This window comes from Oryctolagus cuniculus, chromosome X (genome assembly GCF_051225735.1).
Source record: "Oryctolagus cuniculus isolate XC-2025 breed Fujian yellow rabbit chromosome X, ASM5122573v1, whole genome shotgun sequence".
Lineage (NCBI taxonomy): Eukaryota > Metazoa > Chordata > Mammalia > Lagomorpha > Leporidae > Oryctolagus > Oryctolagus cuniculus.
The window spans coordinates 32350152-32371631 of record NC_142888.1 but is presented as its reverse complement, the minus strand read 5'-3'; the positions used below and the strand labels follow the sequence as shown (position 1 = coordinate 32371631).

At 50.4% G+C, this 21480-nt stretch overlaps 1 protein-coding gene across 4 annotated transcripts; it reads right to left on the bottom strand.

Annotated features, from left to right (window-relative positions):
* Positions 1-6386: 6386 nt before the first annotated feature.
* USP11 (ubiquitin specific peptidase 11) lies at positions 6387-20577 on the bottom strand. Of its 4 annotated transcripts, none has more exons than XM_008272547.5 (21): positions 20400-20577; positions 15322-15431; positions 15003-15133; positions 14555-14672; positions 14008-14153; positions 13831-13892; positions 13610-13706; positions 13102-13275; positions 12841-12999; positions 12231-12455; positions 12023-12106; positions 11819-11913; positions 10190-10396; positions 9518-9570; positions 9059-9322; positions 8895-8965; positions 8509-8621; positions 7437-7586; positions 7214-7329; positions 6970-7058; positions 6387-6886 (listed from the first exon to the last, which is right to left on the bottom strand). In XM_008272547.5, exons 1-21 carry the CDS (start codon positions 20546-20548, stop codon positions 6764-6766), a joined length of 2736 nt encoding a protein of 911 aa, XP_008270769.3. In that variant the 5' UTR covers positions 20549-20577; the 3' UTR covers positions 6387-6763. The 4 variants fall into 4 exon arrangements, with proteins under 4 accessions (XP_008270769.3, XP_069923085.1, XP_069923084.1 ...); XM_070066984.1 differs by lacking the exon at positions 20400-20577 and adding an exon at positions 19969-20107; XM_070066983.1 differs by lacking the exon at positions 20400-20577 and adding an exon at positions 19759-20097.
* Positions 20578-21480: the final 903 nt, after the last annotated feature.

The window sequence follows — 21480 nt, the reverse complement described above, 5'->3', positions numbered from 1 at the left end:
TGGAAGCAGCAGATGGAAGATCTCTGTTTCTCCCTCTCTCTGTAACTCTGCCTTTCAAATAAAGAAAGAATTCATTAAAAAAAAATAGACTCCTACAAAACTTTATTTAACAGTCTCTTGGAATCCTGGGTACAGACTTAAAACACCAAAAACCTAGTCACATCTCTATAGTGTGCTTATGTATTGTTTTTACCAGTTGCTAACACAGGCAGTGACCAGCTCAGCTGGGCAACAGCTGAATGCGTCTGAACCAGGCCCAGCCATGCCACGTGTCACATTCTATGCACACCAGAACCTCAGGCCCAGAAGCCATGCGGGATTCCATGCCATTTCTGGAAGCCTTGTCCATGTGCTGCTTATTTTTCCTATTTTTCCATTCTCCCTTTTCCTGATTTTCTTTTTCCTTCATTTTTTTTTGGTCAAATGCCTTTATTTGTTTAAATAAAGACAGCAAATTTGGAGCAACTGAGTGTTAAACACCAAGCTAATGAAATGTGCTAGGGGGAAGTGAAAAGTCAGTTTACAAGAAACATAATTAACGCGTTCTTTGACTTTCCCTAAGCCTTTGTCTGGCGGAGGACAAGACAGAGGAACCATACTCAACCTTAATAAAATGAACGATGGTGTCGAGGCAAAAGGGGAGCAAAAAAGTTTGCATGGGAAACAAAAGCCAGAGAGGGGGTCCTGAGTTATCATAAACATGTTTCAGAAAAGCAAATCTTGGGGCCGGTGCTGTGGCACAGTGGATTAATACCCTGGCCTGAAGTGCCGGCATCCCATATGGGTGCCAGTTCTAGTCCTGGCTGCTCCACTTCAATCCAGCTTTCTGCTATGGCCTGGGAAAGCAGTAAAAGGTGGCCCAAGTCCTTGGGCCCCTGTACCAGTGTGGGAGATCAGGAAGAAGCTCCTGGCTCTTGGCTTCAGATCGGCACAGTTCTGGCCATTGCGGCCAATTGGGGAGTCAACCATCAGATGGAAGATCTCTCTCCCTCTCTCTCTGCCTCTCCTCTCTCTTTGTAAGTCTGACTTTCAAATAAATAAATAAATCTTTAAAAAAAAAAAAAAAAAAAAGAAAAGAAAAGCAAATCTTTTGTTTCCTTGTTTTGAGTCAGCAGCCATTTTCTCCTCCCCAAATTGGAAGCCTTCACATGGCCCTGACTCCCAATAAACTCTTCCCCTCATCACCCCTTGGAGAAAGTGAAATAAGACATTAGAGTTTTGGTGCTCGCACTGTGGCATAGCGGGTAGAGCCTGCCGCCTGCAGTGCCGGGATCCCATATGGGCACTGGTTTGGGTCCCGGCTGCTCCACTTTTGATCCGGCTCTCTGCTATGGCCTGGGAAAGCAGTAGAAGATGGCCCAAGTCCCTGGGCCCCTGCACCCATGTGGGAGACCCGGAAGAAGCTCTTGGCTCCTGGCTTTGGATTGGTGTAGCTCTGGCCATTGTGGCCATCTGGGGAGTGAACCAGCAGATGCAAGACCTCTCTCTCTGCCTCTTCCTTCTCTCTCTGTGTAACTCTTTCAAATAAAATAAACCTTTTAAAAAAAGACATTAAAGTTTTAGTGATCTCATATTGTCACCTTCATCTTTTTAACTTCCACATTTCTGTTTCCTGTCTCCTTATTGCACTAAAAGAATGTACACTTTTTAAAAGGGGCAATATGAAACAAATTCAAACAATATGGATAGCAACCTTTATATCTGTTTTTGTCCAGTTGTTACAGCAACTTTTTTAAAGATGAGTGCTACTGTGGCACCCAAAACTAAACATTCCACAGGTAGATGAACTTTTTAGGGATTTAAAGAATTTAAAGAATCCAACAGCATTAGAAGTAGTAAGTTTATGTATATGGAATTCTTACAACCCATATTTCTGCCTTTTAGTATATAGGACTACAAGTATATCAAGGCAAAAAGTTTGAATAATTATTGAGCTAAGACTCCATCTCAAGAAGTGAGAAAAAGAGCAAAGTTTTTTTTTTATTTTGAAAGATTTATTTATTTATTTGAAAGGCAGAGTTACAGAGAGAGAGAGAGAGAGAGAGAGAGAGAGTCTTCCACCTGCTGGTTTACTCCCCAAATGGCCACAAAAGCCAGAGCTGGGCCTTTTTGAAGCCTGCAGCCAGGAGCTTCTTCCAGGTCTCCCACATGAGTGCAGGGGCCTAAGCACGTGGGCCATCTTCTGCTGCATTCCCAGGCCATTAGCAGGGAGCTTGATGGGAAATGGAGCAGCCAGGACTCAAACCAGTGCCCATATGGGATGCTGGCACTGCTGGTGCCAGCTTTACCCACTACACCACAGTGCTGGTTCCACAGAATAAAAATCTACAAGTTGAAGGAAAGCACTTCTGCTTCCAGCCAAGACAGAGCATCATGGGCAAGACTTCGCTTCCTGTTTAAAACAATAGACCCAAACAAAATACATGTAACATCAGTTTTCAAAACAATGGACATTGGAAAAATAAGACAATAGAAACAAATGAGGTGAGCCCTGGGTACCTCCCCAGCTGCTGTCTTGACAGATTTTCAGGTCACTGATCAGGGAAGGAAACCCAGGCAGAGCTCTGCAGACTCTGAGTACAGCAGTCATAGCTGAGAGTCCACAGCAACCAGCACGGGATGTAGAATCAGACAAGAGTGCCGACAGAGAGGCTGGCACTGTGGCGTAGCGGGTAAAGCCACGGCCTACAGTGCCAGCATCCCATATGGATGCCGGTTGGAGTCCTGGCTGCTCCACTTCAGATCCAGCTCTCTGCTATGGCCTGGGAAAGCAGTGGAAGATGGCCCCAACTCCTTGGGCCCTTGCACCAGTGCGGGAGACCAGGAAGAAGCTCATGGCTCCTGGCTTCGTATCAGTGCAGCTCCGGCCGTTGCGGCCAGTGGATAGAAGACCTCTCTTTCTTTCTCTCTGCCTCTCCTTCTCTGTGTAACTCTTTCAAATAAATAATAAAAATAAATCTTAAAAAAATAGAGTGCCAACAGAAAGAAGCCAGGAGATGGGCAGAGGGTCCTCCTCCAGTCTTCAGCAGAGTTTGCTCAAGCACTGCGCGTGTGTGAGTACACTGCCTGAGGTTGGAGCAGCCATCCAAAAGGATTGCGTGAACAGCACCTGGCACTCATACAGAGTGGGAAACAGCGGCTGATCCCACTTACCCATCTGGAAATGTTCACAGGTAATTGAACAGAGAACTCGGAATGGTCTTGCCTCAGTCATGGGGAATAATTAGTCCTACACTGAATATCTCTTTGGAATCACCTAGCAAATCATAAAAGGAATACCTTAAAAGAGCAAACTGTTTCTAAGAAAATTAAATACTCCATACTATCCAAAGTGATCTTCAGACTCAATGTGATTCCTACCAAAAGACCAATGGTGCTCTCCACAGAAATAATCAATCCTAAAATTCATATGAAGTCACAAAAGACCCTGATTAGTCAAAGCAATCTAGAGAAAGAAGACCAAAGCTGGAAGCATCATATCACCTGATTTCAAACTATACTACAAAGCTAGAGTAACAAAAACTGCATCGCACTGGCATCAGATGAATATTTCAACTAAGGGAATGGGACAGAGATCCCAGAAACAAATCCACCTGTTTACAGTCAATTGATTTTTTACAAAAGTGCCAAGAACACACAGTGGTAAAAGGACAGTCATTCCAATAAATGGTGTTGGGAAAACTGGGTATCTATATGCAGAATGAAATTAGACCCTACCTCACACCATATACTAAGTCGACTCAAAATGGATTAAGACTTAAATCTAAGACCGAAAACTATGAAGCTACTAGTAGAAAACAGAGAAGCTTCATGACATTGGTCTGGGCAACAACTCTTTTGTACAAGACACCAAAAGCACAGGCCACAAAAGTAAAAGCAGGAAAGTGGGATTACAATCAAACTAAAAATCTTCTGCAAAGCAAAGGAAACAATCAACAGAGTGGAAAGACAACCTACAGAATGGGGAGAAATAGCAGCAGAAGATGGCCCAGGTCCTTGGGCCTCTGCACCCAAGTGGGAGACCCGGAAGAAGCTCCTGGCTTCTGGCTTCGGATTGGCTCAGCTCCAGCCATTGCAGCCATTTGGGGAGTGAACCAGCAGATGGAAGACCTATTTCTACCTCTCTCTATAACTGTCTCTCTTTTTTTTAAGATTTATTTATTCATTTGAAAGTCAGAGTTACACAGAGAGAGGAGAGGCAGAAAGAGAGAGAGGTCTTCCATCTGATGGTTCACTCCCCAATTGGCCGTAATGGCCAGAGCTGCACTGATCCAAAGCCAAGAGCCAGGAGCCTCCTCTGGGTCTCCCATGCCAGTGCAGGGGCCCAAGGACCTAGGCCATCTTCTACTGCTTTCCCAGGCCATAGCAGAGAGGTGGACAGGAAATGGAGCAGCTGGGACTCAAACTGGCGCCCATATGGGACGCCGGCACTGCATTGGCGGCTTTACCCGCTACGCCACAGCGCTGGCCTGGAGCCAGTTCTTTATACCTGCTTCCTCATCTGCAAAACGGGGCGACACCAGTGCCTAAGTCATACACGTGGTCTACGTAAGGATTCGACGGCAGCTTTTGTTTTCCTGGATCCAGGCATACTGAAACTAGCGTTTCTGGTTATTTTGCTGCAGTCTGAGTTGGGTTCCTTAACAGCAACCGCCTCCATGACCACCTGTGTCAATGAAGTGACTGGGAGGCTGGGGGGCGGGGCGCTGGGCAGTGGTAAGGCCGGTAGCTGTCACGGAGCAGGAGCCCCTAACTTGGTGTGAAAGGCTTGGTGGTTTGCTCACGTCCAGATGCCACTCGTTTGTCCGCCCTCCTCAGCTCCAGAGTTGTTCCCCCGGGGAGCCCGTTTCTCCGCAGTGACAGCGCCTGTGGGGGAGGTTGAGTGGAAAACGTTCCGCGCTTGAAGGGCACCTCAAGCTCAGAGACACCATGCCTGCCTGCTTAGGCATCGTGCCGGAGCAGGCGCTCCTCTTGCTCTTCTCTGGGGTGAGGCGGGGAGAACCTGCGTGGTGGGGGTGCGGAGGCCACGGTGGGAGGACGGTCGGGGGCAGTGCGGACAGGCTGGCCAGGTCTGCGAAGCTCGTGTGCAGGGGTGCTCCTAGGGGGCTGTGAGGTGCTCTGGTGGGATCTTTACACCCGGAAAGCACTCGTACACAGGGAGGCCCGTCTGTCCAGGTGCGTTCCTTCCACACGAGATGTGGTGCCACTTGTGTTCAGGCACAGATCTGTGGTCCTGGGTCCAGACAGGCCAGAGACCCCAACTGCGAACTGACGAGGTCATACTGACCTAACTGAGTCAGAGCAATTCCTGGACTCCTGTACATCTCTCTCCCCTTCTGAAACTGGAGATAGCAACTCCCACGAAAGACTGTTCTAAGGTGAGTGTTATTATGAGTCAAAATCAATTAAAAAAAAAAACTGGGCATATAGCTGGTTCTTACCACTTGGAACAGGGGATGGCTGTTGTGGTATTTGGGGGAGTTAACAAGTGGACAGGAGAGCTCTCTCTCTCTGGCATGGAGGGGCAAGAGGGATAAAAGGAGTTTGGATTAAAAAAAATTAGGAGAAGCTGGGTGTGGCTCACTAATTGTGACAAAGATATTAAGATGAGAGGTTAATAGGGGAAACAGGCTGAGGGGTATATGGGAACTTTTGGTTTTACTACCTCACAACTTTTGTGTTGCATATTTAAAACTATTCTGAAATAAAATGTAAAAAAAAAGATCTCTCCATCAGTATTTAGACAAGGCCATAAGCAAAGTGGAAGTTCTCCCTTCCATAACTTTGGCAGCTCATGGCAAGAGCCTCAGGTGATCACTGACATCATAAATAAGAGTGTCAATTGTTAAATTAATAACAGGAGTCAGGACCTCTGTCCAACGAGTTGTATCATGAGAATTAACTGCAAAACTTGTTCTCAAACAGTACTTTCTATGTTGTGTGTGTGTGGGTGCAAAGTGTTGAAATGATTACTTAGTATAAAGTTGGTCTTCGGTATATAAAGTTACTTAGAAATGAACCTTAATGAAGAATGGGATGGGAGAGGGAGTAGGGGGTGGGACGGGAGTGGGGGTAGGAGGGTGGGTATGGGGGGAAGAGCCACTATATTCCTGAAGTTGTACCTATGAAATTTGCATTCATTAAATAAAAGCTTTAAAAAAATCTCTGTCACTCTGCCTCTCAAGTAGAGGACAACACTTTGTCAAGATAAGGAAAAGTGCTCAGAGTAGCAGCACGTGGCACACGCTTGGTGCTCAGCGAGAACTTGGAGCAGCAAACTTGATACACCCGGCATTCGGGAAGCGCACCAACAGTCAGGTATAAACCCGTGCTTAGTTAAGCACGGGGTGGGGGGCAGGGTGGCGGGGAAAGAACCCACACCGCAGGACAGGGAACACAAGGCGCTTTATATATAACACACACAGCAGAAGGTACAGGATCTCAATAAGAAAATACACTCTCTGTTGAGGTGAACCCCCATAGCAGCCACTCAGAACACTCCAGGGTGAGGAAGAGGGAAAGGGACAACCATAAATAAAGACCAGGAGGGAGGGTACTGTTCTAAGGGGCACACACAGGCCGGGGGAGACACGACCTTCTCTCCCCGGGAAGAGCGCAATGCAGCGGCACAGAAAAACGGTAGCCACAACTAAGCCTTGTTAACGCCTGATGGGGGCACCGAGCACAGAGAAGAGAGTGGGGGGTGGACACAAGAAGCAAGGTGGCAGGGGGCTTCCTTCCCTGTGGCAGGCCCCAGGGCCGCTCAGTTAACTTCCATGAACTCCGCGCTGGAAGTGGAACTGCAGGCAGGGGAGGCCGGGGCCTGGGGCTGCAGGCGGCGCACCACATCCTGGCGTTGGTAGAAGAGTACGTAGGCTGCCTTGGACTGCCGGGAAAGCAGAGGAGTCAGTGTGGACTTCAGGGGGCATGGGCACACGGGGCAGGGAGGAGAGGGCACTGAGGCTGTACCTCAATCTGATTCTCATTCACAGGGGACACGCTGCTGTCATCAAAATAGTGCCACTGGCCGCTGTCCTTGTTGCAGGCAAATGTTGTGTCTGGAAGGGAGAGCGAGCCATCCTCATCCTCCCTCCCGCCCCGAAGAGGTCTGTTCAGGCTCACCCACCACCTAGTCAACCCGCTCGGGGCATCCTTCTGTGCCCAAGTCCAGACCCCTCCCAGGGCACGCCCCTGCCCGCAGCCTGGCACATACAGTGTCCATCGCGCATGCCCCCATAGTGGTTGGAAACCGCGATCAGGTCGTATTTGTACAGCTCGGGAGCCGACTCGTTCTGCGGTTTGATGACAAAGTCAGAGAAGTCCAGATCCCTGTGGGTGAAGACAGGGCCATGAATACCGGTGCCACTGCCCGCCTGCCCGCCCGCCCGCCCTTGCTCCCCACCTCTCCCCTGCCTCACACCCCCACCGCTCCTCACCGGATAGGAAACTGCACGAGGGTGTCCAGCTTCTCCCGGGAAAATTTGGAATAGGAGAAGCGCTTCAGATGAATGATGAGAATCTCCGGCAGCATCCACAGGTCCAGCTTCTTGGTGGCCAGCTGGTGCCGCTTGCAAGAGGGGCAGTACCTAGACACGTAGCCGAGCCGGGGAAGAGACACGTTCTGAGCACCTACTGCAGGCCTTGGTACTGTCTGGCCCACAGACACACTGTCCCAGCTGTAGCCCGCCCGGGGACATTAGTTAGGCTGCTCTCTCCTCGTTCAAGTCCCTCCCATTCACTGAGTCTCTCCCGCCTGCCTCCTGTATCCGTGCAGTTTCTGTACTGCTTTGTATTTGTGTCTGCTTTCTGGCCCGTGAGATGCCAGTCTTTAGTTTACACTCTTTCTGTATCTCTCGAGTTTTCTCTCTTCGTGTTTTAGGCATTCATTCGCTCCCCAGCTATCTGTTCATTGCCTACTGTTTCGCCCCTTGGGGCTATTTTATATTTCTGCTCTGTGGAGATGCTGCTGTTCCTTTTTGTATTTGGGAGACTGGCTTCCACATGGTCCTCTCCGCTCTATCCTGCCAGTGTCTGCACGTCTGCTGAACACCCGACACCAGGGTAAGCAGTTAGGAACCGAACTGGAAAGCCTCTCCCCTTGAGGAAGTTCTCTCTAGTGGAGAAGGCAGGGAACACAAACAGGGATCCCGGACATGATGTCAAGTGGCACTACTGAGCTAGAAAGAAAGGCAGGCTTGGCTGGAAGGCAGGCGCGCAGAGAGGGAATAGGGGGCGGACAGCGGGGGAGGGGTGGCGTTCGGCAGGGTAGTAAGAGGCGGCCTGCCTGACAGGTCACATTTGTCCAAAGACCCAAGCCCAGAGGTAACAGGGCAAAGAACACCCGTGGGAGCAGAGACAGCCCAGGTAAAGGCGTGCAGCAGGGAACGTGCTCACGGTGCCAGTGGCCAGTGGGGCAGGCGGGGTCTCCATCCGGGGGCCAGTGGAAGGAGACACGTTTCGAGAGGCAGCTGCCCTGGGCCCCGCCCACGCCCCACTCCAGGGCCTCACCAGGGGTTCTCCTTCTCCAGGGTCTCCATGGTGGTGAAGAGCTCGATGCACTCCTGCAGCTGCACCGGCGCCTTCTTCAGCACGTACCCGACACAGTCGTGCTTCACGTAGCCCTGGGGTGGGGTCAAGCGGTGGCCGTGGGGCCGGGCATGGGGGGGGCAGGGGGTGGGGTGGGGTGGGGTGGAAGACACAGGCTGAGGAGGAGGGGTCAGAGCACAGGCTTTGACTCTAGGGACCTGCTGCCCTGGAACGCTCAGCGCCACGTTCAGGTTCCAAGGTCAGGCAGCACCTGGACCTCGATCTGCTGGCTCTGCTCCCAGCTGGCAAAGGTGGGGGTGGGGGTATGCACTCTGAGCACCCCCGATCAGCCCTGGGATCTCATTTACCTCAGCCTCCACCTCATCATAGTAGCGCCGCTTCATCTCTGGTTCCCAGTCGATGGCGATGTACGGCTGGGCTGGGGTGAGGAGGGGTTGGTCATGGTTCCCGTTCCCAGGCAATCCCACCTCCCTGTCCCCTCCAAGCCCAGCTCCCGGCCAGAGGGAAATACTTTGAACGTCCTCAGGGGAAGTGGTACGGTCGCTGGTCCCATTGGAGTTCACCGTCTGCAGGGTGAACAGCTGCTTGCGCCGCCGCCGCGGGGGCCACTGGGATGACCGAAGGCAGTTGTCCAAGAGGAATGGGCACCTCCTTGTGACCCCAGAGCTGGGCCCAGCCTGCTCTGGCTCAGGTTCTCGGAGGCTGCCCCTAGTGGAGGGCCCAGGCATAGCATCTTTATCCTCGTCATCGCTGTCATCGTCGTCGTCCTCGTCACCTAGAATGGAGAGGATGTCAGAAGATTGGCCTGTGGGAGCCCCAGGGGATTAAGCTGCAGTGCACATCCAGAACCCTGGGTGGGTTAAGACCTGTCCCAGAACCCCCACCCGCTGAGCCCTGGCCCCTCACCCCCCACTCAGGCCATGGGACCACCTGGAAGGACCCTCATCCTCATCAACCGTCTCTCCCTCACCTTTCTCATCCCCATCGTCCTCATCATCTGAGCTGGGTTTGGTCACGTAGCGTCTGCGACAGAGCAGAGGAGACTCCCAAGGCAGGGCACAAAGACAGTGGGGCAGGGGGTGGGGGCGGGGCGGCGGGGGCAGAGCCTGGAATTTGACTGATGATGATGGGAAGTCACTGGTACACCCACACATCAATGGTTCTTACTTAAGGGCCTGGCAGGTCTAGAAGGTGACAGGCGATTGGTGGAGAGGCTAGCGTGGCAGCAGGGGCCGGAGGGCATAGCACCCTGTGAGCCACAGTCAGGAGCACGCATCTCACACACCACAAGTGCAGCCTCAGGAGGGAACTTTTGAGGGTAAAAAGAAGATGAAGATGACACATGGCTTTGCCTGGATTTTAGGCTATGATGAAAATCTTTCGGTAAAAACACAACCGGGTCTCTCCAGGGAGGAGACAGTGAAACGTGAAGATGAAGCTGTCTCTGCACTTTGTCCTGTTCACCTCTGTGTCTCTAGCACTTAAGACAGGCAGTAAGCAAAGCCAGAGATCTCGACAAAGCAAGAGCCCTCCAAATCCTTTGGCCGTGGGAAGTCTGAACTGCCTTGGGGATGTATCAACACGCAGCTGAATACCCAGGTCAGCCCGCACCTCCCTCAGCCCCCAGGAAGGGCACACTTACGAAAGCCGGTACATCAGGATGTTATACAGGCCCTCCCAGGAGAACCGGTCCCGGGGCACCGACACCAGGAGCGGGTGCCCAAAAAGCATCAGTCCATAGTAGGAGTTGTTGTAGTCTCGGGCTGGGGTGCGCTCCCGCATGTAGACAGGAACCACAATGTCCTCTCTTGAGCCCTCGATAGCCTCAATGCGACCTGTCACCTCATATCTGCAGAAGGCGGACAGCAGGTCATGCCCGATCACAGCAGCTCAAGGACTCCCTGACTCTGTCCCAGTTGCTCCACCCACTCCCTTCTTATAGTCTGGGGAAAAAATCCCTGTTTGATGCTTTACAAACTGTGAAATGACTTACACAGCACGTGACTTAGAAGTTGTTTTATAATGTACTCTAGTACGGCACTGAGGGGGTTAACAAAAACTTTTAGTGACAAAGGAATTTAAAAATCATCTATTAAAAAAACACTTTTCCAGGATCAGCACTGTAGTGCAGTGAGTTAAGCCATGGCTTCCAATGCTGGTATCCCATGTTGGAGCACGCGGCTGCTCTACTGATTCAGCACCCTGCTAATGCACCTGTAAAAGCAGCAGACGATGGCCCAAGTGCTTGGGCCTCTGCACCTACATGGGAGACCTGGAAGAAGCTCCAGGCTCCTGGCTTCAGCATGGCCAGCCCTGGCCGCTGCAGCTATTGGGGAGTGAGCCAGCAGACGGATGATCCACCCCCGAACCCTAACTCTGCCTTTCAAATTAAATAAATAAATAAGTAAATAAATATTAAAAAAAAAAAAAAAACACTTTTTCAGGGCCAACACTGTGGTGCAGTGAGTTAAGTGGCTGCTTGCAACAATGGCATCTCCTGTTAGAGCACTGGTTCAAATTACAGCTGCTCCACTTCCGATCCAGCACCCTGCAAATGTGCCTGGGAAAGCAGCAGAAGAGGCCTGAGCCCCTGCCACCAACCAGGGGGTCCTAAATGGAGTTGCAGGCTCCTGACTTCTGCCTGGCCCAGCCCCTGGCTGTTTAGACCATTTGGGGAGTGAACCAGCATTTGGAAGACCAATCTGCATCCCTCCCTCCCTCCCTCTCTCCCTCTCTCTCTGCCACTCACCTTTCAAATACACAAATAAATAAAAACACACACACAAAAAACCATTGCTTGGCTTACAAAGAACTTTTCTGCTCACAAAGCATGTTTAGTTTTTACTCAAAAACTGAAACAGATTTAAAAGTTGTTCCAAATGCTCCTGTGTTCAAAAATCATCTTAGTGTTCTGTATTTCAAAACCCCCTTTTTGTTCTGAAGACTTCAACAGAGTAAGGAACTCAGCTCAGAAGGCACAGAAGGAGCCCCGTGAGTGCTCAGTGAAAGAAAGGAACAGCGGCTTCCCTCCCATAATGAGGAAGAAAACACCCACAGACACCCTGTATTAAAGCTGTGTCCCTCAACACTCGCCTCGCTGACAGCACACACACGCCCCGGCCCTGCCACAGCACATGGCCAAAGGTCTACGCAGGGTGCCCGGCGAGGGAGGCCGAGGAAGGAAGAGGGCAGGTGGTGAAGGTAGAGCCACTACAAAGCAGCAGACCAGCTTCCCAAGGAACCAGCGTCTCCCCCTGGGCCCCTCACTCACACAAAGATGTCATCCCGGTCCAAGATGGTGCTCAGAGAGTCCTCCAGCTGGTAGAGCTTATAGAAGCGGTGGCTGAAGACATCGGCCACCATCATCTGAGAACAGGATAGGGGGACACTGGTCAGCCCGCAAGGTGTCCCCTGGCCCTTCTGCCTCCCCACCCTCTGAATCCCACCCCCGTGGGGCCTCCTTCTGCAGTCTCACCCTATCTGGTGCAATACCGGTGTGTTTGGACAGAGCCACGCACAGATCTGAGATGTTGCCTTTCTTGGGGACCACAACGCGGTGCTGAGGGGACAAAGAGTATCCACAAAAGATCAAAAGGGTCTGTGGTGAGCTGACACAGCGAACCTTAAGGTAGGGCACAGTGCCACGCTCCTGACCACCTGTCCTTCCCTGCGTCTCCCCATACCTGCTCGGGCTTGCGCCGGGGATCCATAGGGATGAAGAAGACCTCCATGACCCTCTTGTGGCTGACAGGAAGTGGGACACTGAGGTAGCAGAACGGGTCAAAGGTCACAGACACATTGCCACAATCAGGGCACACCAGAGTGGACTTGAAGAGGCCGTGGAACGTGTCCACGATCACAGAGTCGTTCCGCCGCTTGTGGTTCTGCCAGGCCTCCTGAGCCACCTCCTGTTGACAGGGTCATGATGGTGTGCGTGTGGCGGGAGGAGGGGCTCGCCCAGGGCAGGGCAGAATCATGGTTTCGGGTGGATTTGTACAGGGTTAAAGGGGAGGCTGCTGCTGAGGGCCGGCAGCACAGTTACAACTAAGCACATCTACTGCTCGCTCCGAGGGCTGGAGTTTATTTGGGGCAGGAGCTTGGGTTGGGGACAACTCTGAGCAGGTGCAGAGGCAGATATGGTGCTGGAGCTACGGGCCGAGACTGAGGCTGGAGTGGACGTCCAGGGTAAAGGAACTTAACAGCAAACAGGGGGATGCTGGGTACTCGGCGGCAGGCCAGAGAACTCCCGAGGCAGAGGCCGTGGGGGCTTCCGTGGGACTGAGGAGCACCCACCTGATCTGGCCGCCCAGCAGCGTCGCACAGCTCCACGTACTCCTTCTTCTTGACCCGGTTGAGGTCCTCATGCAGCCCATCCAGGAGGAATGACAGCAGCTCCTGCGAGTCGTGCTGCTGGTAGCCCAGAAACTGGGAGGCAAAATGGCCGACTTTGTTCTAAGGTGGGCAGGGCAGAGAGAGTGTGAGATGAGACGGAGGGAGTCAGCAGAGGCAGGAGGGGCGGCGGCGGGGTGAGGGCGCCCCAGGGTAGCGCCGCACCTTGAACACGTGCGGCACGATGGAGCGGTGGTGGCCCGACCACGCCTGCTTCACCAGGTCTGCGTAGGCCTCTGCGAGCTCCCCCTTCATGCCCAGCGGGTTGCGGAAGTTGAGCTCCTCCAGGTAGCGGTTGTTGAGGAAGTACTCAGTGAGCTGTGGCACGTTGCTGAGGCACTGCAGGGGCGGCAGGGCCAGGAGAGAGAGGAGGTGGCCAAGGTGTGGACAGGGAAAAGGAAAGAAAGAGGGAAGAGAAAGGGAAATCGGGAAAAAGAAGATATTAGTATTGCCCGAGGAGGAAGTGGTGGGAGGGGGTAGAGGGGAGGCTAGAGAAAGCAAGGGACAAGCAGAGAGCGAAGGGATTGGTGTTTCAGGGGTGCATACGGGCATGCTGACGCAGGCTTGTGAGGCCTGAGCTTCCAACCTGAGCCCTTGCCCCAGCCCCCTACTCTGTCCCCAGGTCTTGCCACCCACCCTGTGGCAGTGCCAGAAATGGTTGTAATGGCCAAACCTGTAGGGCTGAGTTCATGAAGCACGTGTTGCCCAGATTGGTAAGACCACAGATGCCCGGCTGGCCCTGGAAGTCCTCATCTTCTTCCGCTATGCTCCTGAGTTGGATGAGAAACGTGTCAGCGGAAGGCCTACTACGTATGGGGACGAGGGGCACATGGGTGCAATCACTTGGCTGACTGTGGGCCACCCCCACTGTGGACCAACCACCCAAAGGCTTACATGACATGCAGCTGCGCGCTGGGCCAAGTGCCATCTCTGTTTCGGGTCTCCATAATAATCAGCTGGGTTGGAAAAGGAGAAAGAAGGGATGCAGAGGCATTCATGGAGGGCCTGGTGGGCACTTCCTCCTCTCTTCCCCCCAGCCTACCTGAGCAGAAAAGTCCTCCCTACTCTTACCTGCCCAGACTCTAGGGCAGCGTCCAGCACTGTGACGTGTGGGTCACACAGGCGATCTAGAGTGCCTTCTGAGTTCTTGACCCAAAGCCGCGTGTCCACGTGAGATTCCACCAGAAACTGCTGCCGTGCTGTCCGTAGTATTAGGTCTGTGAGGGTTGATGGGGCACATTCAAGATTTTCTTGGGCCTCAGAACTGACCCATGTTAGCATCCCCGACTCATCTTCACATTCTTAGTCAATACTCCATGTCCCCAGACCAATCTCCAAGTGGCTGATCCACACTCAGGACTTCAGATTCCCAGCAAATACCCTCTGCCCTACATCTAAACCACTGGGGTGCTGCTCACACAACTCTGGAAACTCTAGCAGAACCCCCTCCCCCACGCCGAGTGTCTCCCACTAACTTGAGCGATGCCTTCCTGGTCCTCCAAGGTCTGATGGGTGCACTCTCAAGTGTGCCACAGCCTACTCCCATGCACACTCATGTCACTGAGCTATGACTCACAGCTGGGAACACCAACAACCATTCCATGCGCCCTGGACTCACCAACAGAATCCGTGTGGCTGAATTGAACAGTGCGAGGTGAGCTCATATCATTGTGCTGGACAAGCAGCAGTTCCACCGGGTACACCTCAACCTTCTGGATGCTAGGCAGTTCTATGACCTGTGAAGACAGTGGTACATACACAGGCATGCTCACATAGGATGCACACAGACACAAGCACAATAACCCGAGGTCAAAGGAACAAACACGCTGGCTTTTGATAGTAGCAGATGACGACACACAGCCATCTGTAAGTGGAGCTGAACTCACACAACAGACACATGCAGACACCTGCAGCACGAGCTGTGAGCCGAGACACAGGTGACTCTACCCGGAAAACACGGATGTGCACACACACGTGGGTCTGGACCCACCCCGGACCTCTAAGGCCTTCCTCGCACCCAACCTCCCATGGAATCTACCTATCGGCACCCTCCCAATCCACTATACCTTGCGTTCAATGGGTGGCTGGCCATGCTCTAAACCATACCAGCTGACCAGGTAACGCCAAGCAGCTGCTGGCAGCAGTACGTAATCCTTGCCTTCCACCAAGCCCTGCTTGAGGCGCCAATTTATTTGATCTGTGGGGTGGGGGAGGGGGAGGGAAGGGTGGTTAAAAAAAAGAATCAGGGAAGGAATCTGACAAGTAACTCTGGCCATCCTACCCATGAGCTAGCACAGAAAATGGGCTTCCGGCCATCTGTAGGGACAGAGGGCACAAGATCTCCAGGGCTAGGTTAGTGAGAAGGACGCAGGAGAGGCCTGATACCTTCAAAGAGCTTGGCATTGTTGATGCAGCCAGGAAAGGTGCAGGAGTCCTGGTTGCCTTCCTGGACGTACAGCTCCCACTGTTTATACCAGTCTCGCTCCACAAGGAACCTAGGGCCAGACAGGGAAAAGGGTGTTACATGGTTACCTGGAGATTCAAGTTACCTGGAGATTCGCGATTCATGTACAACTTCCACCAACATACTGCAATTCAACATGAGAACTGTCAAATCATACAAATATACATCAGAAGCAAAAGTTAGTCAGTGTGGGACCGGCGCTGTGGCGTAGCGGGTAAAGCTGCTGCCTACAGTGCCGGCACCCCAAATGGCACCGGTTTGAATCCTGGCTGCTCCACTTCCGATCCAGCTCTCTACTATGGCCTGGGAAAGTGGTAGAAGATGACCCAAGTCCTTGGGCCCCTGCACCCGCATGGGAGACCTAGAAGAAGCTCTTGGCTCTGGGTCCAGCTCAGCTCCAGCTGTTGTGGCCACTTAGGAAGTGAACCAGCAGATGGAAGACCTCTCATCTCTCTGTCTCTCTCTTAACTCTGCCTTTCAAAAAAACAATAAATATTTGTTTTAAAAAAAGAAAAATGCTGAGACATTCTAAAGTCTGGAATATACTCATCATGTAGTAAGCGTTACTGCTCTGACCCCAAGGCCTGAATGTAAAAGTGTAGACACAGAAACATATAACCTTCCTCCCACACACAACTGCTTTGCTATGAACTTCTGATGCATAAAAAGGCTGCCTTAAATATTTAACAGCCCCAAATGAACACTTTTTAGAAAATAACCAAATTGATGGAATACGCATAACATGGTCCTGGTCTGTTTCCCAGCAGTTTAATCTCATAAATGTTGATCTCTTACACATCAACGTTTTCTTGTTCATAAAAGCATCGGAGAGGTGGGAGTTGGGAAGCACAGAACAATCTTGGAATAGACTAGAATTCACCTGACTACTGTGGAGTTTCTTGCCCAGTTTGGATGGTTTGTTTTTTGTTGTAGTGACCGCTCCCAAACCCTGCCACAGTGCTCACATTTTTCTCATTTCTGAGAAAATCTGGTTATTTTAGTTATGCTAATGATTTACATAAATGGGTTAATTATATAATAATGACAGAAAAATAGAAACATGGATATAAGAAATGGTTCCCTACTTGTTTCTTAAAAGGCTGTTGGTTTATTCAGATGGTTAATGTAACACTGTTGTACTAAATTTTATTATACCTGTATATGCCTAAATACATATATATATATATAAAGGCATATTAACAAATCCTTTACTGTAAGTTGTTAAATGACTAACATACCAAAGGTGGAAAACTAGATTTGGGGTCTTTTTCTGTAAGACAACTATATGGAGTCCAGGGCAATACTGCTAAGATGTTCCTCAAAAAGATCTGAGCTTGCATCAACAAAGGAAGGGCAGTAAGAACAATCACATTTCTCCAACATGGTCCAAATAGTAGTTACTTTCTAACTTTAATTAGTTTACAATTTTTATATGAGCTTTCATTTTTCCAACTAAAAAAGAAGTTTAGCTTCCTATGTCAATTATAATCAGATATAATCAGATATGCTAACATAAGTATCTACCAATGTTTCTTGGGTCAATCTCCTATGAGACACTGTTGCCTTCCATTCACCCACTGCTGCAAGGCTCTGAACTCAACCACTCTGTTTCCTTCACCTAAACAGGAACCCTGGGACTGCTTACCTCTGCTGGCCAACTATCCACACCCTGCCCAGACCTGCTCGACTCCCTGGTTACAGCTCATTTCATTGTGTTCATAGGTGGTTCACACTCGAAAAGAAAAACTACCAATTTCTGAAGATATACTGTCATAAATTTGAATTTACTCCTAAAATATAAGCTGTGCCCAGAAGTCATATCAATTCAGACAACCAAATTATTAATTGCCCTCGTCCAGATCTGGCAACTGACACAAGATACAAAGTGCAAATAACAATATTCATACAAGGTCTGTGATTTGGGGTTAACCCATGACTTCAAGATGCTTTGTAAACATGTATTTCTTGACCATTGCAGCCAATCCCTAAAAAACGGATAGCAAAGTAACCTTGAGATGCTTTGTCGTCACCTAAATAGATCAGCATTTAAAAAGTGGAGTTTAGCAAAAATGCTCCATAGTGCCCACAAGAGCTGAACCGGCACTGGTGTGATAATTTTTTTTAATAAGGTAAAATTCACATAACATAAAACTAACCATTTTAAGGTTAACCGGTAATGCAGTGGGGTTTAGAACATTCACAATGTTGTACAATCATGACCTCTACCTAGCTCCATTCATCACTACAAAAGGAAACCTGGTACTGGTGGGTAATTGTAAAGAGTGCTGCCAAGGATGACAGGGTCTCATGGCCTACCTACCAAATGACACAGTCATGACAAGGCTGTCATGGTAGGAAGGGTCCGAGAAACCAAGCCTGGAGCCCTCTGAAACATCTCCAAGCGGGCTATAACACATTCTGCCTACTGTTTGTTTTCAAGACCCGCTGAGGCTTTTCCCTGCTGGAGAGCTATGAGGTAATGGCAGAGAAACATTGTTTGGTTTTTGTATCCCTATCTGGGGAATCTCAATGTATCTCTCCAGTAACAGGGACCACACTTCACTGCTACTGTTACTGAAGGACTCAATGCAGGAAAGCCTCACTAGAAAGCCCTCTGAGGTTTCACGTGGCTGCCAAACAGCAGGAGACCAACATGGCTGACCATGACGGAGAAAGAGGGAGGGAGTGTGTCATCAGGGAGGTGGCAGTAAGAAGTAGAATGGAAGCAGGGGACCAGCCTCTCAAAGCCCTGTAAGCCACTTACACAGCATGAGATGCGAAGCTAGGAGAATACTGTGAGGAATGGACATGATACATAGTTCAAAAATCCCTTACTGTGTGCCTAAAGAGAAAACTGGCGCCCTTTGTAGCCCAGAAACTAGCCTAACAAGCATCCAGGTTAACATCACAAATGCTGCTGTCATGTGGAGCCCATGGATAGCCTGACAGGACAAGGGCTCACAGTATGTATCCAGCACGAATTCCTATGTGTCATATATGAAGTCTGATTTCATACATATATACATACACACACTCTGTATGTGCCTAGGGAGCAAATACTATTTAGGGATGCATACACAGGAGGTAGAACACTGAAGCAAAAGGAGAGCTAGTTAGCTTGGAATTCAGGGTAAGAGCTGCTCCTCCCCGGATGGGGGAGGAGAATGTCCCTCTGGGAGGGGCCCAGAAGGGTATCTTTAAGGTGATGTTCCCAATGCTAACCTCGGTGGTCACTTCACGTGTTTTTCCTTTATCATATTTCAGGTTGTTTTTTTTTTACTTTGACATAGACTAAGAAAAGTGGCAGAAATAATATACAAATTACTCCCTGTACGCTCTGCACCCAGAGTCCCCAAATCTAACATCTTACCCATTTTCTCAATTATTGCATTTGGGGGATGTTTTTAATGTATTTTAAAATCGACAAAAATCCTGCCTGTTTGTGTTGCTGCAGCCGGATGTTTTGACATGTGTATACACTGTGGACTGATTAAAGCTAATGAACATATCCATCACACCATGTACTAATCACTTTTTTCTTGTAATGAGAACATTTAAATCTGCCACTTATTTTCAAAAATGTAACACACTATTATTAATGTGAATCACCACGGTTTACAACAAGCCTCCCGAACTTCACTCCTCGGATTTTGTATCCTTTCACCAACATCTTCCCAATCCCCCTCATGTACATTTTCTGCAATATACTATTTTTTTTTCAATCATTTGGGTATAAGCTTGGTTACATGACGGTTCTTTACCTCTACATTTTTCAGTACCTAAGTCCTAAAAACAAGGATATTCTTTCAAAAAGACTATGTTCACAACCAAGAAATGAACAGTACTCATAGCTAACCTATGGACTTCAGGCACATTTCACCTTTTTTTCCCATCGTCTTTTTCAGTAAAAGATAAAAAGACAATTTTATAAGAAAAACAACCCTCATGGATCCAACTGAGGATCACATGTTGCATTTAGTTATCAGAACTTGTTCAACTAAATCAATTCTCTCACTCTGGAATAGTTCTTCAGCCTTTGTCTTTCACAACCATGACATTTTTGAAGAATATAGGCGGTTTATGTTACTAGGATGTCCATCAATCTGGACTGAATAATTATTTTGTACCATAATCTTTTTACGTCTTACGTATTTCAGAATTTCAAAGGCGAGATGCGATTCGGTGAAAATGAAGAAAAAAACAGAACATTTCAGAAGTCATTCATTAGAGAAATCGATAAAATCCGATTTATCGCTAGGCAGTGATTTTTACTGCTTATTTTTTCGGATTGTAAGAAGAAAAAGAAGTACTAAAAAAGAAACCGAATTTAACATCAAGGTCCCTCCCACGTTAATCACCTGCTCTTCCTCCCGTCCTGGGAAAAATACCTCCTCTCAACTCAAAAACCTCGCCGCCTCACAAACTTTACACCTTCGCAGGCGCCATTTTCTGCCTCTTCGGTACCGCCTCCTCTCCAGTCTGTCCCAGCCTCAGGCCACGCCCCTCGGCCCACGTCACGAACTTGGCTTCGCTCTTTCACACGTAATCCCTCGCTCCCAGCGACCTACAGCGGTTGGCCCCGATCCTGCTCTTCTGCTGACGTCCCAACGCTCGCCGCGTTCGCAAGCTCCCGAGAGCAATCGCAAACCGCTTAGAACCCTGAGATACTCCCTTACGCAACGCAGGCCACGCCCCCCGCCTTACGTCGCAGAGCCCGCCTTCTTCCCAAGCAGGCGGGGTTCCACCTCCATAGACGGCTCCCTTTGGGCCCCGCCCCCACAACTAGCCCCATTTTGTTCTCAGTCGTCAGGTTGTACCTCATAGGCCCCTCCCCTTTCCCAGACACTGCCATTCATCTCAAGCACGACCCCGCCCCTCTCTCCCGCTGTCCGCCCCCCCAGCCCCTCCCCCGCCCCCTCAAGCAGTTCTCCGCGGACCTCGGCTGCCAAACCCTCCGCGGTGGTTATCGCCCCCACCGTCCGCGGCAGCCCAACCTCACCAGCTTTCGCCGGCTCGCAGAGGACGCTCTCGCCCATTCTCGCCATTCTCTATCTGGTGTCGCTGGCTGTCGAGGCCGGGCACAGCTTCGCGTCGTGGCTGTCTGGCCGCGGCCGCGGCCGCAGCTCGATCCGCTGCGACCGCCGCCATCGCCGTTCGTCCTCTCTCTGCCGACGCAACTGGAGATAGGAAGACCCTCGATTGCCACTTCCGGATTCTGGTACCGGAAACGGAAGCAGAGCCCCCCGAACAACCAGGGGACTACTGCCATCTTGGAAATGGGCCCCAGGCTTAGACGAGTTGGGGGGCTGGGCGTACATCGGGGAGAGGCGGGGTAAAACATCCAGTTGGGAACGAACACAGACAACTAAACAAGGGTTGTGGGACTCTAACGCCATGTTGAGTTAGGGTAAAAGGTTGCATGGAAAGCAGAGGCCGAGGCTCTAGAGGTGGGCGAGGGCAAGTTGGGAGTGTTGTGGTCACAAAGGCCCTGAGTTTTCCCAGCCGTGTGCTTTTCTGAGAACCGCGGACCCCGACCTTGGGGACAATGTTTCTGTTATCCAGACTGGAATGCTCTCCCTTCATGGCACTACTGTTCTCAGCTGTGAAAACTCAATGCATCCCCAGAGAGAGCGGCCCAGGCCTGCCATTGTGTCTTCAGAATCCCTGTTGAAGGCAAAGTAGCCCCGGGCCCTGGGTGTTTGTTGGAGTCACAACAAGCGGTAACTAATAGTCTGGCCAGTTTAAGTGCTTTATTGAACTTAAATAGTAGCCTCAGGTAGCAGGTACTATCTTGTTGCTCAGGGGCAACTATGGGGGAAGCTGGGGACCAGAAATGTTACCTCACTGCCTCCTGGCTAGTTAAGTGGTAGTGCTGTGTGTGGTTCCTGCCGGTGGAAATCTGGTTCCGGGGCTGTCACCTTAAACACCAGGCCAGGAATTCTCAAACTGTGGTCCGAGGCTATCTATTGGTCCAGGAAACCTTCTCGGGGGATTCACAAAGTCAAAACTATTTTCACAGTACTTTCCATTCTCTGATGCGTGTACAGAATTATCTAGAAGCTACCTGATATAAGAAGGAA

Bases quoted from the DNA above. Each gene is read 5' to 3' on its own strand.
- USP11 (XM_008272547.5), bottom strand. From the start codon at position 20,548: ATGGCGGCGGTCGCAGCGGATCGAGCTGCGGCCGCGGCCGCGGCCAGA. The intron at 14,154-14,554 runs GTGAGTCCAGGG...CAACCCTCACAG, and splicing joins CAGCCACACGGATTCTGTTG to ACCTAATACTACGGACAGCA. The intron at 9,323-9,517 runs GTGAGGGAGAGA...TCTCCATTCTAG, and splicing joins GGACGATGGGGATGAGAAAG to GTGACGAGGACGACGACGAT.